General features: G+C 43.6%; 1 protein-coding gene across 1 annotated transcript in view; it reads left to right on the top strand.

Annotated features, from left to right (window-relative positions):
• The window catches only part of LOC148538635 (uncharacterized), a 56,623-nt gene extending 42,710 nt beyond the window's left edge, over positions 1 to 13,913 (top strand). Inside the window, exon 7 of the mRNA XM_088452452.1 lies at positions 13,068 to 13,913. Coding sequence (XP_088308578.1) covers positions 13,068 to 13,145 — 78 coding nt within the window. The 3' untranslated portion in view covers positions 13,146 to 13,913. The remainder of the gene's footprint in view (positions 1 to 13,067) is intronic.
• The last annotated feature ends 1,370 nt before the right edge of the window (positions 13,914 to 15,283 follow it).

Here is a 15,283-nt window from a genome sequence, read left to right as displayed (position 1 = left end):
CACTATCAAAGACATCCCTGGCACACTCATCAAGGCTGAAACACCCAAACATGCTATTGTGTACATTTTTTCACTATCAATTCATGCTTCACTTTAACTATAGAGCTAATCTATTAATATACAACAATAAGGTTGATTTATTTGTCTCTGCTTATCATAATAATGGTATATCCGCAATCCACCAATAAAATATTGATGGAGCTATTGAGCCATACACTGCTGCTTTTGCCATACTGGCCTGTAATAGGTGGGTTATTATATTGCTTTGCTGGGTCTGTCAGAAGGAATATGGGCATGAGCAACCCACCTAGCTGGTAAATGTATGTGTACCAGAACTAAAAGCTTAAACCTTGGATTTTCAGTACTAGTTAGTAAAAGAAAAGAAAATGGAAACAAATTATAAAATGGTTTAAAAGTATTATTCCATTGGAAAAAAAATGCTTTATTTGCAGAATAAAGCATCAGTTAATTTTATTTTGTTATCGTCATGAGATGGCCATAAAATGTATTGCCTCCATGCTTATTAAATAGGCTGACTCTACACAACATATATCTTCAGAATACTTCAAATTATTTATTAGATTAGATTGGTCTGTCCCTAAAGCAGCTACCTCGCTCAGAACCATACCCCCATGCCATTTTTAATATCCTTCTCAATTTTTTTGTATAATTCTTTATTTTGAATAGTCCGTCAAGGTTACAAAAATAAACAAAATCAAAACCATTGTGACATAGGGAAAGGAGGCACACAAAAAAACAGAGAATGCCACGGGGTAAACAAGTCAAATCTGGGAGTAAACGGTTACCAATAAATTTTCAGTAAAATGGAGTAAACATCTAATGACCAATTTTTCAATTATTTCTAAAAGAGAAATGTAACAGTAATAACAAAATAAGCCAGAATGGGGGTAAGGAAGGGGGATGAGTATAGGGGAGGGGGACCACAAAGTAGAGTTATGTAAATAACCTCTGATTTTAAGGATCAAAAAAGAGAAAGGAAAGAAAAATCGTCAAGAGTAAAGAAAATGGGGCATGTGAAAAGACCCAACATTCACCACCCATGGGTCATCTAGGAGGGACTGCGCAAAGCTTCAGAGGGAGAGGAGGGTCTGCATTCTGCAGAGAGCCTGGGGGCCCAAACTTAGGTGAAAACGTGACCTCTGTCATGAAGGTAGTAAGTTATCTCCTCCAAATCTGCCACATAACATACAGTGCCTTGCAATCGTATTCACCCCCTTTGCATTTTTCATGTTTTGTTGCCTCACAACCTGGAATTAAAATTGATTGTTTGAAGTTGTGCATCATTTCATTCACAGAACATGCCTACAAGTGTGTTTTTTTTATATTGTGAATCAAACAACATTTAGGACAACATAACCGAAAACTTCAGCGTGCATAACTATTCACCCCCCTAAAGTCACTTTTTGCGGCAATTGCAGCTGCAAGTCACTTTGGATAAGTCTCTATGAGCTTGCCACATCTTGCCCCTGGGATTTTTGCCCATTCCTCAAGGCAAAACTGCTCCAGCTCCTTCATATTGGATGGTTTCCGCTTGTGAACAGCAATCTTCAAGTCTGACCACAGATTCTCAATTGGATTGAGATCTGGGCTTTGACTAGGCCATTCCAACACATTTAAATGTTTCCCCTTAACCACTTGCCTGGCTTGGTCGTATCAGATACGACCACACCAGACTGGGCTTTCCCTGACATGATTGTATCTGATACGACCAGTCAAAAGTGCCCACTAAGCGGCTGCAGGAAGCTAATCTTCCTATAGCCGCCTATGTCAGAGGGACCTGCTGGTCCCTCTGCTTCCTCAGATTCCTGCCAGTGTGTCCCAATCACTTCTAGCCACAGTGATCGGGCACCCAGCGGGACCCCCTCCCGGCAGCCTGATTTCAATAGAAGAAAGCAGCAGCTGCGGCTCCCGATAGCCACAGCTGCTGCCTGCAAGAACCCCCTCCCGATGCTTCTCATACCTGACAGCTGGCTCTGGCCGCTTCCACCCCTGCGTGGCTGCCTGGCTTGATACAATAGAGAAGCAGCAGCCGCACTCCATCCCCGGCCGCTCCCACCCCTTCCATCCTGGCGTGTCTGCTGTGCTATGTGCCCAGCCATAGGCAAACGCAGGGGGGGTTTCCGTCTGCCTGGAAACCCCCCTCCCCAGCACACACCATGACCACAATAGTAATATAATAGAATGTTACTAGTGCTGCATGTTCTTCTCAGTATCACAAATGAAATGATTAGCACCAACTGTGGAACTTTTAAAATGCGTCAGCCAGTAATAAATATACCTGTGCACCAACTAGGAGATGTGGAAAACATGCACTGTTATGGGTGCACTGCTATAGACCATCTATAGGACTAATTATTAATACTGTATAATAATACACTATCCAGTACATAAGGAGACTGATATGTACATATATGTCCAGGGCAGTGCTAAGTTCTTCTGCTGTTACCCCAGACTCCCGGACTTGCTCCAGTGCTCAGGAATGGTGCCCACATCTGAAAAAAACATTCTGCTCAGACAGGATGGACCTATTGCCATATCTAATGCCATACTGTGATCGCTGGTCCTGTATATGTTGGAATTATGCAACGCAATATACTTTGTATGTAACATATTAAAGCTGCATAAGTGCTAATTATGCCCTCTTCATGGACCAGCCAAACTCGCTCTAAAATCAAGCATTTGGAAACCCCCCTCTAGAAATCCTGCGTTTGCCACTGCCAGCCGCTCCCACCCCTTCTCTGCCGGCGCAGCTGCTGCGCTATGTGCCCGGCTGCTCCCACCCCTTCTCTGCCGGCGCAGCTGCTGCGCTATGTGCCCGGCCACTCCCACCCCTTCTCTGCCGGCAGAGCTGCTGCGCTATGTGTCCGGCTGCTCCCACCCCTTCTCTGCCGATGCAGCTGCTGCTGCTGCTTCTCTCTAGTAATAGAATAGTATGCCGCACCGGTAAGGAAGGGGTGGGAGCGGCCGGGGATATAGCGCGGCTGCTGCTTCTCTGACTTGATATAAGTACTGTAGAGAAGCAGCAGCCGCGCTGTATCCCTGGCCGCTCCCACCCCTACATCCCGGTGCTTCACTTCAGTACTTGCTCCCCTACTCGGCGGCTGCCAGTGTTGTGTCCCCGGCCCCTCCTTCAACTCCACCCCTGTCCACCCCCCATGTCCTGATCACTGCTGGTCACAGTGATAGGACATTGTATTTTGTCTAAAAAAATTAAATGAAAAAAAAAATCATATATATATATATATATATATATATATATATATATATATATATATATACACACATGCTTGTGTGTGTAAATGTATATGTGTGTGTGTGTGTGTGTGTGTGTGTGTGTGTGTGTGTGTATATATATATATGTATATATATATATATATATTTATTTATTTATTTATTTTATTTTATTTTATTTTATTTATTTATTTTTTTGAGAATCTACCATATCCTAAATGCTCGGAACCAGGAGCATGTCGGATATGGAATTTTTTCAGTATTTAGAATACTCCGGAGTGCGGCGGTGTAGTGGGGGTCCCTTGTCCAGCTTGCGTTGCAGGGGTTCAGCGGCGTCCATGGAAGGGTGCGGGGTCCAGCGGTGTATGCGACGGGGTACAAGGGGGTTCGGCAGGCGTGTTTGAGGGTCCAGTGGTGTCCACAGCTGTCAATGGCCATCATTACAGTATACCATAAAAAATGCTATTTTTATGGTATAAGGTGTTTAAAAAATATATTTTTCTATAAAATCATGTTGGATAAGTTTTAAAAGAACGTTCTTGACCTAATTCAGTCATAAAAAAAATCGACAATTTTGGAGCGGTTTTTCGAAAAAAAAATCGTCAGGTGGTTAAACCACTCGAGGCTTGCTTTAGCAGTATGCTTCGGGTCATTGTCCTGCTGGAAGGTGAACCTCTGTACCGTCTCAAATCACAGGAAGACTGAAACAGGTTTTGCTCAAGAATATCCCTGTATTTAGCACCATCCATCTTTCCCTCGACTCGAATCAGTTTCCCAGGCCCTGCTGCTGAAAAACATCCCCACGCATGATGCTGCCACCACCATGTTTCACTGTGGGGATGGTGTCCTTGGGGTGATGGGATGTGTTGGGTTTGCACCAGACATAGTGTTTTCCTTGGGGGCCGAAAAGTTCAATTTTAGTCTCATCTGACCAGAGCACCTTCCTCCATACATTTGGGGAGTCGCCAACATGCCTTTTGACAAACTCTAATCGTGTCTTCTTATTTTTATCACTAAGTAATGGCTTTTTTCTGGCCACTCTTCCATAAAGCCCAGCTCTATGGAGTGTACGGCTTATTGTGGTCACATGCACAGATACACTGCTGTGGAACTCAGCAGCTCCTTCACGGTTGCCTTTGGTCTCTGTGCTACCTCTCTGATTAATGCCCTCCTTGCCCGGTCTGTGAGTTTTGGTGAGCGGCCCTCTTTTGGCAGGTTTGTTGTGGTACCATGTTCTTTCCATTTGATGATGATGGATTTGATGGTGCTCCGGGGGATCATCAAAGATTTGGATATTTTTTTATAACCCAGCCCAGAATTGTACTTCTCAACAACTTTGTCCCTGACTTGTTTGGAGAGCTCCTTGGTCTTCATGGTGTGATGCCTCTTGCTTAGTGGTGTTGCAGCCTCTGGGGCCTTTCAGAAAAGATGAGTTTATACTGACAGATCATGTGACACTTAGATTTCACACAGGTGGACTTCATTTCACTAATTATGTGGCTTCTGAATGTAATTGGTTGCACCAGAACTTTTGAGGGGCTTCATAGCAAAGGGGGTGAGTTTTACTTATGCACATGCCAATTTTCAGAATTTTATTTATAAAGATTTTTTTTTTTGTGTATATTTTTCTAATTTCACTTCACCAAGTTAGACTATTTTGTGCAGATCCATCACATAAAATTCAGATTAATAAAATAAATAAACATGTTGTTATGTAACAAAAAAAGCTAAAAAGCCAAGGGGGTGAATACTTTTGCAAGGCACTGTATCTGGTGTTTAAGTGCAGAGAGAGATGGAGGGGAAGTGTGTTTCCAGTTTAGGGAAATCAAAGATTTAACACCATATATGCGTGGTCAGTTTTTTAGAATCTTAAGATCTTGGGGAGACAGCATAGCAATAATATAAAGGGGTCCTTTTATAAATGGAGCCTCAAAAAGAGATTTCAAAGAGCATGGATAAAGTCCTAGAAGAGAAAAATAATCGGGCAAGTCCACCATATATGTAACAGTACTTCTGCGACAGGAGATGGAGGCAAGGAATGCAGGAAGTGGTGAGTATCCGGGATGGCCATTCACCTTGATTGGCAAAGTCTGCAGGGAATTTAAGGCCCACCCAGATCCAGACGTGGGATTTTGCAGTAGAATAGCCTGGGGGAAATGAGGGGTTGTGCCTTAAAATGGTCAAGGGAGACAATGGTGTAGTAAGTTTCAAATTAAGAGAATGTAAGTCCCAGATAGTAGTCGAATTTAATAGTAGGGAGCGTTTTAGCAAGAACGGGTTATTGTATGGAGAGTAGGGCCTACAGTGGGGTCAGGTCTGGGAGATTAACATAGGTTGACTCTACATCAAGGCAAGAGGTGGAGCCTGGGGGAGCATTAGAGCCAACAATTTGAGAAAAATGGGGACCAGGTAGTAAAGTTTGATATTAGGGAGACCTCTTCCTCCTCCTAGGATCGGTTGCTTCAGGACATTGGCTGAAATACGTGGAGGTTAATGATTCCAAATAAAGAGAATAAGGGCTTTCTGGATATTTCTAAGAGTGCGGGGACAGCCACAGGGAGGGTTTGAAATAGGTAAAGCCATTTGGGAATAATATTCATTTTCACAGCTGTGATCCTGCCTAGCCACAAAGTAATAAGACCGTTCAAAGAGGTCAGGTGAATTTGCATCTTGGAGAAAAGAGACAGGAAATGGTCATAAAAAAGATAGTCATAATGGAAGGTAAGGTAGATCTCTAAATATTTGATCCTTCTGGCCTGCCATTTGAAGTCAAAATGGGTTTTAAGGACCTCGGCTTCTCAAGGGGAAACATGGAGTAGCATGGTCTCCGACTTTGAATAGTTAATTTTATAACTAGAGACAGTGCTATATGTTTGAAGCACAGTAAAAAGATTGGGGAGGGAAAGTGTTGGATAGGTTAGAGAAAGCAGAATATCGTCTGCAAATAGGGAAATCTTAGAGACAATAGTACCTACCTGTATGCCGGGATATTGGGGTTGGCTCTAATCTGAGAAGCAAGTGGTTCAATCACAAGGGCAAATATCAGGGGAGATGAGGGGCAGCCCTGTCTTGTGCAATTACCAATAGCGACAGGTTCAGATGGCGTACCATTGATCAGAATCTTAGCAGAAGGAGTAGTATACAACGCCAGGACGCCAGTAAAGAAGTCGCCAGGTAAGCCAAATGCCTCAAGGGCAGCCTTCATGAATACCCGGGAGATCCAATCAAATGCCTTTTCAGCACCTAAAGAAAGCCTAGTAATAGGGTATCTCCTGGAGTTTGTGATATGGATAAGATTTATGGCACGTCTGGTGTTATACCTTGCCTGGTGTACTGGGATAAAGCCTACCTGATCGTAGTGAATCAGAGTGGGAAGAAATGCAGTTAAGTGATTTGTCAAGATTTTAGCATATATTTTCAGGTCTAGATTATGAAGGGAGATAGGTCTGTAGCTAGCACAGTGGGGGGGTCCTTACCTTCTTTAGGGATTACTACAATCCTCAATTGTAATCTTTTTCTCTAAAGATAAAATTACTTCTCAATTTCTCTGTTTACCAACCACCTGCAAGTTTTATCCCCATCTAATCTTCTCTCTCGTCCTATTCACCTTTGCCTTCAGTCATGCAAAGTCCTCCTAATTAGTAAAGCAAATATATTTTACTCTTTCTTCCATCCAGCATCTGTCCTGTCTCCCTTCTTCCCATGGCCTCCAAATGAACTGAACAGAGTAACTCTCTCTTTCCTCCAACTCTCTCCTGAACCTTTACAAACTGGATTCTGATCCTAAAGTCACACTCACTACACTTGTTGAGATATTTAATTTGGTGATTGCATCAGTCATCTTCCGCTTTCACCACACATTTTATATAATATGATCAGAAATTATTTTTAATCTACAACTATATTGACTGTAATAAAGAATCATGTAGAATAATGCAATTATAGCACACACACTACAATATATGAGTATGATTGTCATTCTGGCAATCCCATCTCCCATTTCCAACACACACATTTCTGAACAATTACCGTAGGCAAAAATAAAAAAAATTGTACTATCAGATTGCAATGTGGGTTTAACTTTCTAATGAAACATGCATTATAGTGGCAACCCCCCCCCCCCCTCCCCCCATCATCTACATTTCAACATTCAGTCCAGAATCCACTAATCTTTGAGACATTACAGTTCTGTCCAACTATATAAACCCCTCATATGTATTACAGGTTGAGTCTCCCATATCCAAATATTCCAAAATACGGAATATTCCGAAATACTGAATATTTTTAGCATGACTGAGCAAGTGAAACCTTTGCTTTCTGATGGTTCAATGTACACAGACTTTGTTTAAAGCACAAAATGATTAAAAATATAGTATAAAATGACCTGCAGGCTGTGTGTATAAGGTGTATATATAACACATAATGCATTCTGTGTTTAGATTTGGTTCCCATTCCCATGATATTTCTTTATGGTATGCAATTATTCCAAAATACGGACTATTCCGATATCTAAAATACCCCTGGTCCCAAGCATTTTGGATATGCGATACTCAACTTATAATATAATCATATGTTTTTCATCTGACTTAGCATTGCCTAATCTAATGCTTGCAGCCATCTATACTAAACTTAAAGTGGCTACACACTTAGCGATATTTTACACGAATTGCCCAATTCTGACGCATCGTGATGACAAATCGTGTAAAATATGCCCAAATCGTGAGTGTCCACTCACTATGCCGATGCGCATCCCCGCAGGTCGTACATCACATCTTCAGATCTGCCGTGCTGTAGGGCAGATTTTCTAATCTTGGGACACGGTGCACTGGAAAAAGTTAAGGATGCACGATAGATTACATTTTGTTGTACTGCCATAGAGAACAATAAAGGAGCCTGACTGTTGGAGGCATGGCCAAATCCTGGGGTTGTGGCCACACCAACGAAAAAGCAATAATGAATGAAATATACTGTGTGTGCCGTGCAGTGTAGAGGGGTTATTCTTCCCCCTGCACGCCTGGTCCAGGCCCCTTAGACAATCCCAGGCTAGGGTCATTTAGTGATTAGTGTCACGACCAGGGTCTCTCGGCATGGTAGTCGACGGGTAATACCTGTGAGGACGCTATGGCGAGGGGCGTCTGGCGGTGGCAGTGGTGCCTGGCGAATAGTATTGGCTGTGCGTGGTTCTGTGGGGGCATACTGTCACTCTGGTCTGGTTAGGCCTGGGGGTGCTTCCATTCCGTTCTTGCATGGGCGCCGCCATCTTGTCTCCGGTCAGGTGACCTAGTTGCCCTATCCTGTTGTGTCACATGCTCCTCTCTGACCATTCACGGCTGAGCACTGGGGATTTAAGGGAGTTCAGAGCTCCCTTGCATTGCCAGTGCAACGTGTATCTCAGCCTAGCTGAGAGGGAGTTCTCTGTGCTTATCCTGTTCCTGTGAATTCACTGTCTGCCAGTCTGCCTGTCAGCCCCTAGTTTCCGCTGGACTACCCCACTTCCTCCATCACCCTTGCCCATACCTGAGTGCCTGAGCCTGCTGACATCCTCCTCATTTGCCTTAGTTCACTACCTGCATACCTGGCTTTCTATTTCCTGCATCACTACCTGTATACCTGCTTGATCATTTTCAGTCTCACTACCTGCACACCTGGACAGCTCTAATTGTTTCTGCCTGGACATTAACCCATTGCTCCCACCACAGAACTTTTGTGCACATTTATATATTCCTGGACTTTTTTTTACTGCCATAGTTTATGTCTACTCAAGCACATATTAAAAAACCTAATTTTTTATTCAAACCCGCTTCTGTGATTGCTCCTGCTACCACCCCGGGTCCACAAACAACCCAGAACATAACAGTTTGCACTGGCCACATGGATCCGGCCACGGATCAGGAGTCTGGAGCGGATTTTTTCCGAAGTATTGCTGGCCGTTTGGAAGGCCTGGAGGCTATGCAGCACTAAGTGGCTCGGTTCCTGCAAGAGATTACTAAACAACAGGATTTAATTCAGAGCATAGCAACTCGTTTGGAGAGTGTGGAGACTATACAGCGACAGATGGCACAGTTTGTGCAAGACATTGCACGCCGTCTGGATACTGTACAAGCTACTTCAACGGCTTCTAGTGTGCTTGCAGCTAATCCTGTCCCCACTCCTGTGATTTCTTCATCTGTATCTACTCCTCGTTTGCATCTTCCTACACCTGATAAGTTTGATGGTACTCCAAAACTGTGTCGTGGATTTCTCAATCAGTGCGATGTGCACTTTACTTTGCAACCCTCTAATTTTCCTGCTCCTAGAACCAAAGTGGCTTACATTGTGTCCTTGTTATCCGGCTCCGCCCTAGAATGGGTTTCTCCGCTCTGGGAGCGTTCAGATCCGCTTCTGGACAATTACCCAGAGTTCCTAGCAACATTCAGGAGGATTTTCGACGAGCCTGGAAGAACTTCCTCTGCTTCCTCCAGTATTATGAAGTTAAAACAAGGGACCCATCCTGTCAGCCAGTACGTCATTCAGTTTCAGACTTTGGCATCTGAACTCAAGTGGAACGAAGAAGCCTTGACATTGGCCTTTTGGCAAGGTCTATCAGATCGTTTAAAGGATGATCTAGTGACTCGTGAATTACCCTCTAGTCTTTGTGATCTAATTTCCCTTTGTAATAAAGTTGATATACGCTTCAGAGAGCACCAAGATGAAAAACACAGAGCTAAGCGTTTCCCTTCCCCTACCCATCCCACTCCCTCCCTTTCCGAGGAAGAACCCATGCAGGTAAATCATACCCGTCTCTCTAATGAAGAACGACAGAGACGCTTTAAAGAGAACCTCTGTCTATACTGTGGTGACTCGGGTCACCTGGTGGCTTCCTGTACCCGCAAGCCGGGGAGCGTCCCGTTTCTAGCTAGTTCTGGGTGCACTCAGCTAGGAGCAATTCTTCCGTCCTCTAAAAGTATTGATTCTGTGTTGTCCATAGCCTTAGACATTAATTCTAGCCCTGTGTTTGTGTCTGCCCTTTTGGACTCCGGGGCAGTGGGGAATTTCATGTCGTCTCGGTTGGCTGATAAATTACAAATTCCCTGCAGCACCTTGGATCATTCTGTCTCCTGGACCTCCATTGATGGTAAATCTCTTTGTAATGGAACTGTGTCTAAGAGAACTCAACCTGTTTTAGTTCGTGTTGGAGACCTCCATGTTGAACATATCAGTTTCTTCATTATACCCAAGACTTCCCATGAAGTTATACTCGGATACCCATGGCTGTGTAAGCACAACCCCAGAATTGATTGGAACACTATGCAGGTTCAGTCATGGAGTGTGGAATGTCAAGTGTCTTGCCTTCCGAAGACCGACGCCTTGTCACGGTCATTATCCCCTGATAGTGGTCTGGAAACACTACGGAATACACCCATGCTTGGGGCAAAAGTTTTGACAGCTTTACAACTACAACCACCTGTTGGGAAGTCCTTTGTAGCCCCAGGAGGGGTGATTCCAAAGCCTCAACCCCAGAGGATGTCTCTAAGGTCTCAACATCAAAGGAGGTCTCCAGAGCCTCAGCCCCTTAAGGGATTTCTGAGTGTCCAGCCCCAGGATGGGGTTTTCAGCCCCATACCTCGAGAGGATGTTTCAAGTTTTGTTCCCCAGGAGGGGATTTCAAATCTAGCACCCCAGGAAGGGGCCTCAAGTCTCGTACCCCAGGAGGGGTTTTCAGTTTCCAGTTCCTGTTGGACCAAAGCTGAGGATATCCACGTTTCCAGTCCTGTCAACAAAATCCACTTGGCTCATCCTAGAAGGTGTCCTGAGGCCACCCATAAAGGGGGGGGGGTACTGTCACGACCAGGGTCTCTCGGCATGGTAGTCGACGGGTAATACCTGTGAGGACACTATGGCGAGGGGCGTCTGGCGGTGGCAGTGGTGCCTGGCGAAGAGTATTGGCTGTGCGTGGTTCTGTGGGGGCATACTGTCACTCTGGTCTGGTTAGACCTGGGGGTGCTTCCATTCCGTTCTGGCATGGGCGCCGCCATCTTGTCTCCGGTCAGGTGACCTAGTTGCCCTATCCTGTTGTGTCACATGCTCCTCTCTGACCATTCACGGCTGAGCACTGGGGATTTAAGGGAGTTCAGAGCTCCCTTGCATTGCCAGTGCAACGTGTATCTCAGCCTAGCTGAGAGGGAGTTCTCTGTGCTTATCCTGTTCCTGTGAATTCGCTGTCTGTCAGTCTGCCTGTCAGCCCCTAGCTTCCGCTGGACTACCCCACTTCCTCCATCACCCTTGCCCATACCTGAGTGCCTGAGCCTGCTGACATCCTCCTCATTTGCCTTAAGCTGGCCACACATCTAAAGATTATCTGTCCAACCAGCCAACTAGTTGATCGGTTGGAATGAAAATCTGGTAAGGTATGGAAGCAAATGACAATCAGCTATTTGCTCCTAAATGCTGGAAAATGGACAATATTTGTTTTGTTTGAACAAATAGTTTAGATCAAACATTTAACAAACATGTCTGACGACCATTATCATCTGTTTTCTGGCATTTAGGAGCAAATTGCTGATCATCATTTACTCCCATTCCTTACCAGATTTTCATTCCAACCAATCAACAAGTTGGCTGGTTGGATGTAAGTTGGTCTAGTGTGTGGCCAGCTTTAGTTCACTACCTGCATACCTGGCTTTCTATTTCCTGCATCACTACCTGTATACCTGCTTGATCATTTTCAGTCTCACTACCTGCCCACCTGGACAGCTGTAATTGTTTCTGCCTGGACATTAACCCATTGCTCCCACCACAGAACTTTTGTGCACATTTATATATTCCTGGACTTTTTTTTACTGCCATAGTTTGTCTACTCAAGCACATATTTAAAAACCTAATTTTTTATTCAAACCCGCTTCTGTGATTGCTCCTGCTACCACCCCGGGTCCACAAACAACCCAGAACATAACAATTAGTAATTAAAATCAGATATGCCTCATTCAAAGGTTTAGTTCTTTTCCAGCTATAGAAGCCAATTTCCTTGTCCCTGAACCCATCTCAACCTCTCCACTTCCAACAACTAATATCACATGTTTTTTTTCTACCCTTGGGGATAGTCAATTCTTCACCTATTGGGCCACTTTGTAAAGTCTAGTCTATTGTAATTTCCTGTATGCATTTCTCTTCAAATATGAGACCTCATTCAGAGTCTCTCGCTAGTGCTGTGTGCTTGCAAGCGGCCCGATGGTTTGCGTATGCATATGCGCACGCTTCTTTCTGCGCGTGCGCGAACTACTCTGTGATCGCAGGTCGCTCGCTCGCCCAGCAAAGACAGCCCAGTCAAATGAGTGACAGGAGAGGCCGTTTGTGGGTGGTAACAGGGGCAGGACACTAAAAACGGGGGAGTGGAGGTGCAAACGCAGGCGTGCCTGAGTGTTTCAACGCCGTTTGAGAGGCATGCATAATTAACATGCAGCGTCATAGTACACGTCACATGCCTGTTTTTTACACTGAAGTCCTCGCAGTGCTTGCTGTAGGGTAAGGCAACCACAAGCGCTGCGATCGCTTCCGATTGTCCTTGATGTACCAATGTTTTAATACACTTCCTGGAGATGACGTGTGCTGGTGGGCGGCTCTGCCTGTGCGATTGGGCGTACGCTGGCCGCTCGCTAAGACATGGTGGGCGTGCTTATGCCTTGGCGAGCGATCGCTTCCCGTGGCGTTACTTTGCCAAATTTGCATACGCTGGGGGCGAGCGATCGCATCTAGCGAGAGACTCTGAATGAGGTCCATGGTTCAATATAATTCACATCAATTATATTGTAATTATTTTCCATTTCTCTTAATTTCAGAAACTATGGGCAGAAATACAGGAAAAAAGTATTTATGAACTTGAAAGTTTCCTGGCATTTCTACGGGAAACAAAGTAAAAGTGGACTACAATGGACACAGTACATACTGATCAGCTGCAGTATAGATTGTAGTCTTCCATATTTCATACAAACAGTAAAAGTGCTAACATTTGTGGAACAGTACACAAATTCAAAGAACGCGATTTGAATGCAACGATATTAAAAATTTTAAAGAATTCTAGCATGTTTACTTATGTACATCAACTTAACGTCCGTAATCAAGAATTCCTACGCCCAGTGTAATATATGGATTGTGGTCACTACATACTTATACAAGCTTCTGTGTGTGTGCATGTATAAATATATACATGCAGTATATATAATATATATAAATTTATATGTATATAGTGCAACAAAATATGCTGGTCCTACATAAATAAATGTTAATAAAATAAATTATATATGGGTAGTATACATGCCAGCAGTGCAAAGGAGTAATGAGTTGCATACTGCAAATTCTCTTTTTCCACACAACTAAAATGTGCTAGATGTTGATTAGCTGGAGGCAGATTGTATATGAAGGAATTGTTTTAATTACATATCTCATTGGGATGGTAAATAAAATCGAACTATTTTGTACCTCATGATCAAAGAGTGTTTTTGACAGCAATGTAAAATGTATAGCATGTTGTGCCATAGCAAATGAAATTGAACTTTGCTATTTCACTTGAAAAACATAAAATGCAACATGGTGACTTTCTCTTCAGACACAAGACTAGTATATATGATTATAAAATAGTGTATTGCATTGCACAGCATAATAAAAATAACAGATATTACCACAAAAAATATAGCCACAACTATATGTATTTACAAAATACAGGCCACATTTTTATGATAATGCTTATTAAAATCTTTTAATCATTGTACAATTTATCAGTTTTTTGGTTAGAAATCTTCCATTAGTTTGATTGGTAATGTAGTGTGATGTAGGCAACCTTCTGCAAGTTGTACATGTTTATCTAAACCTTTAATAATGAAATTGTATACTCGTGTACTTCCACTGAAGAGATTACTGTAGAACAAGGTATGTTACACAGATTTCCTGTCTTGTCTATCTACAGTATATGTTAATCAACCAACCAAACTCTGACAAAATTAGCATCTTTTGGTTTTGTAGCCTATCTCTTAAGGACATGGGAAATGAAGAAGGTGATGATTGGCACAGGAATGGACCATGGCCGGCTTCAGCCGTGTCTGTGAGCCAGTCACAGATACCATATTTCTTACATTGAACTTAAATGTTTGCATTTTTTTAATGTATATAATTACTAGACTTGTGCACAGACACCATGCCTTTAGTATTGGGTCCAGTTTGGGTTCTAAAACCTTCTTCATGTTTAGGTTTTGGCAAAACCACCCTGATGTGTTTTAGATCTAGATTTCATTTAAAAAAGTGTCAGTAACAGGTAAAATCATGTACTTTTGAACTGTTTTTATTATATTCGTATTTAAATTATGAACCTCAATTTGCAATCAGTTTTTGTCAGGGCTATTTTTCTGGAAAAATAGGTTCAGGAACTGTGGGTGGAGCTATAGAAAAACAGTGGTATATATGCAGGGGTTAAAGTGGGGCGGAATCGCGTTCCGTCACTTCTGTTTGGAGACTGAACCAGTTCCGCCTCCTCCGACCCACCTTAGCCCATCGCCGCAGGGAGGCTCCATTTGATTTTGTTACCAGCGGGCGCCCGGCAGCTGGAGCTCACTTCTGAGCTCCGGTATCCGGCTCCCACAGTGCACTATGGGAGAGACGTCAGGTCCCACAATACAGTGCACTATGGGAGAGACATCATGACGTCTCTCCCATAGTTAGAAGAGCAGCCAGAAGGGAGCGAAACTTAAGTTAAGTATTAGGGGTTTTTATTTTTTATTATGCGGCTTCACTATAGGGGGCACTACTCAGGGGACTTTACTATTGGGGGCACTATGGGGGCTTTACTACTAGGGGCACTACTATTGGGGGCACTATAATAGGATTACTAATGGAGGCATTGCATAGGGGGTACTGCGTCTGGGGGGCTCTGCATAAGGGGCATCACTACTGTGGGCTCTGCATAAGGGGCACTACCACTATGGGGGGCACTGCATAAGAGACACTACCACTACTGTGGGCTCTGTATAAGGGGTACTACCACTACTGAGGGCACTGCATAAGG

Source organism: Taudactylus pleione, unplaced genomic scaffold (genome assembly GCF_031769625.1).
Source record: "Taudactylus pleione unplaced genomic scaffold, aTauple2 ptg000038l, whole genome shotgun sequence".
NCBI classification, from domain to species: domain Eukaryota; kingdom Metazoa; phylum Chordata; class Amphibia; order Anura; family Myobatrachidae; genus Taudactylus; species Taudactylus pleione.
This window is presented reverse-complemented; position numbering and strand designations above follow the sequence as displayed.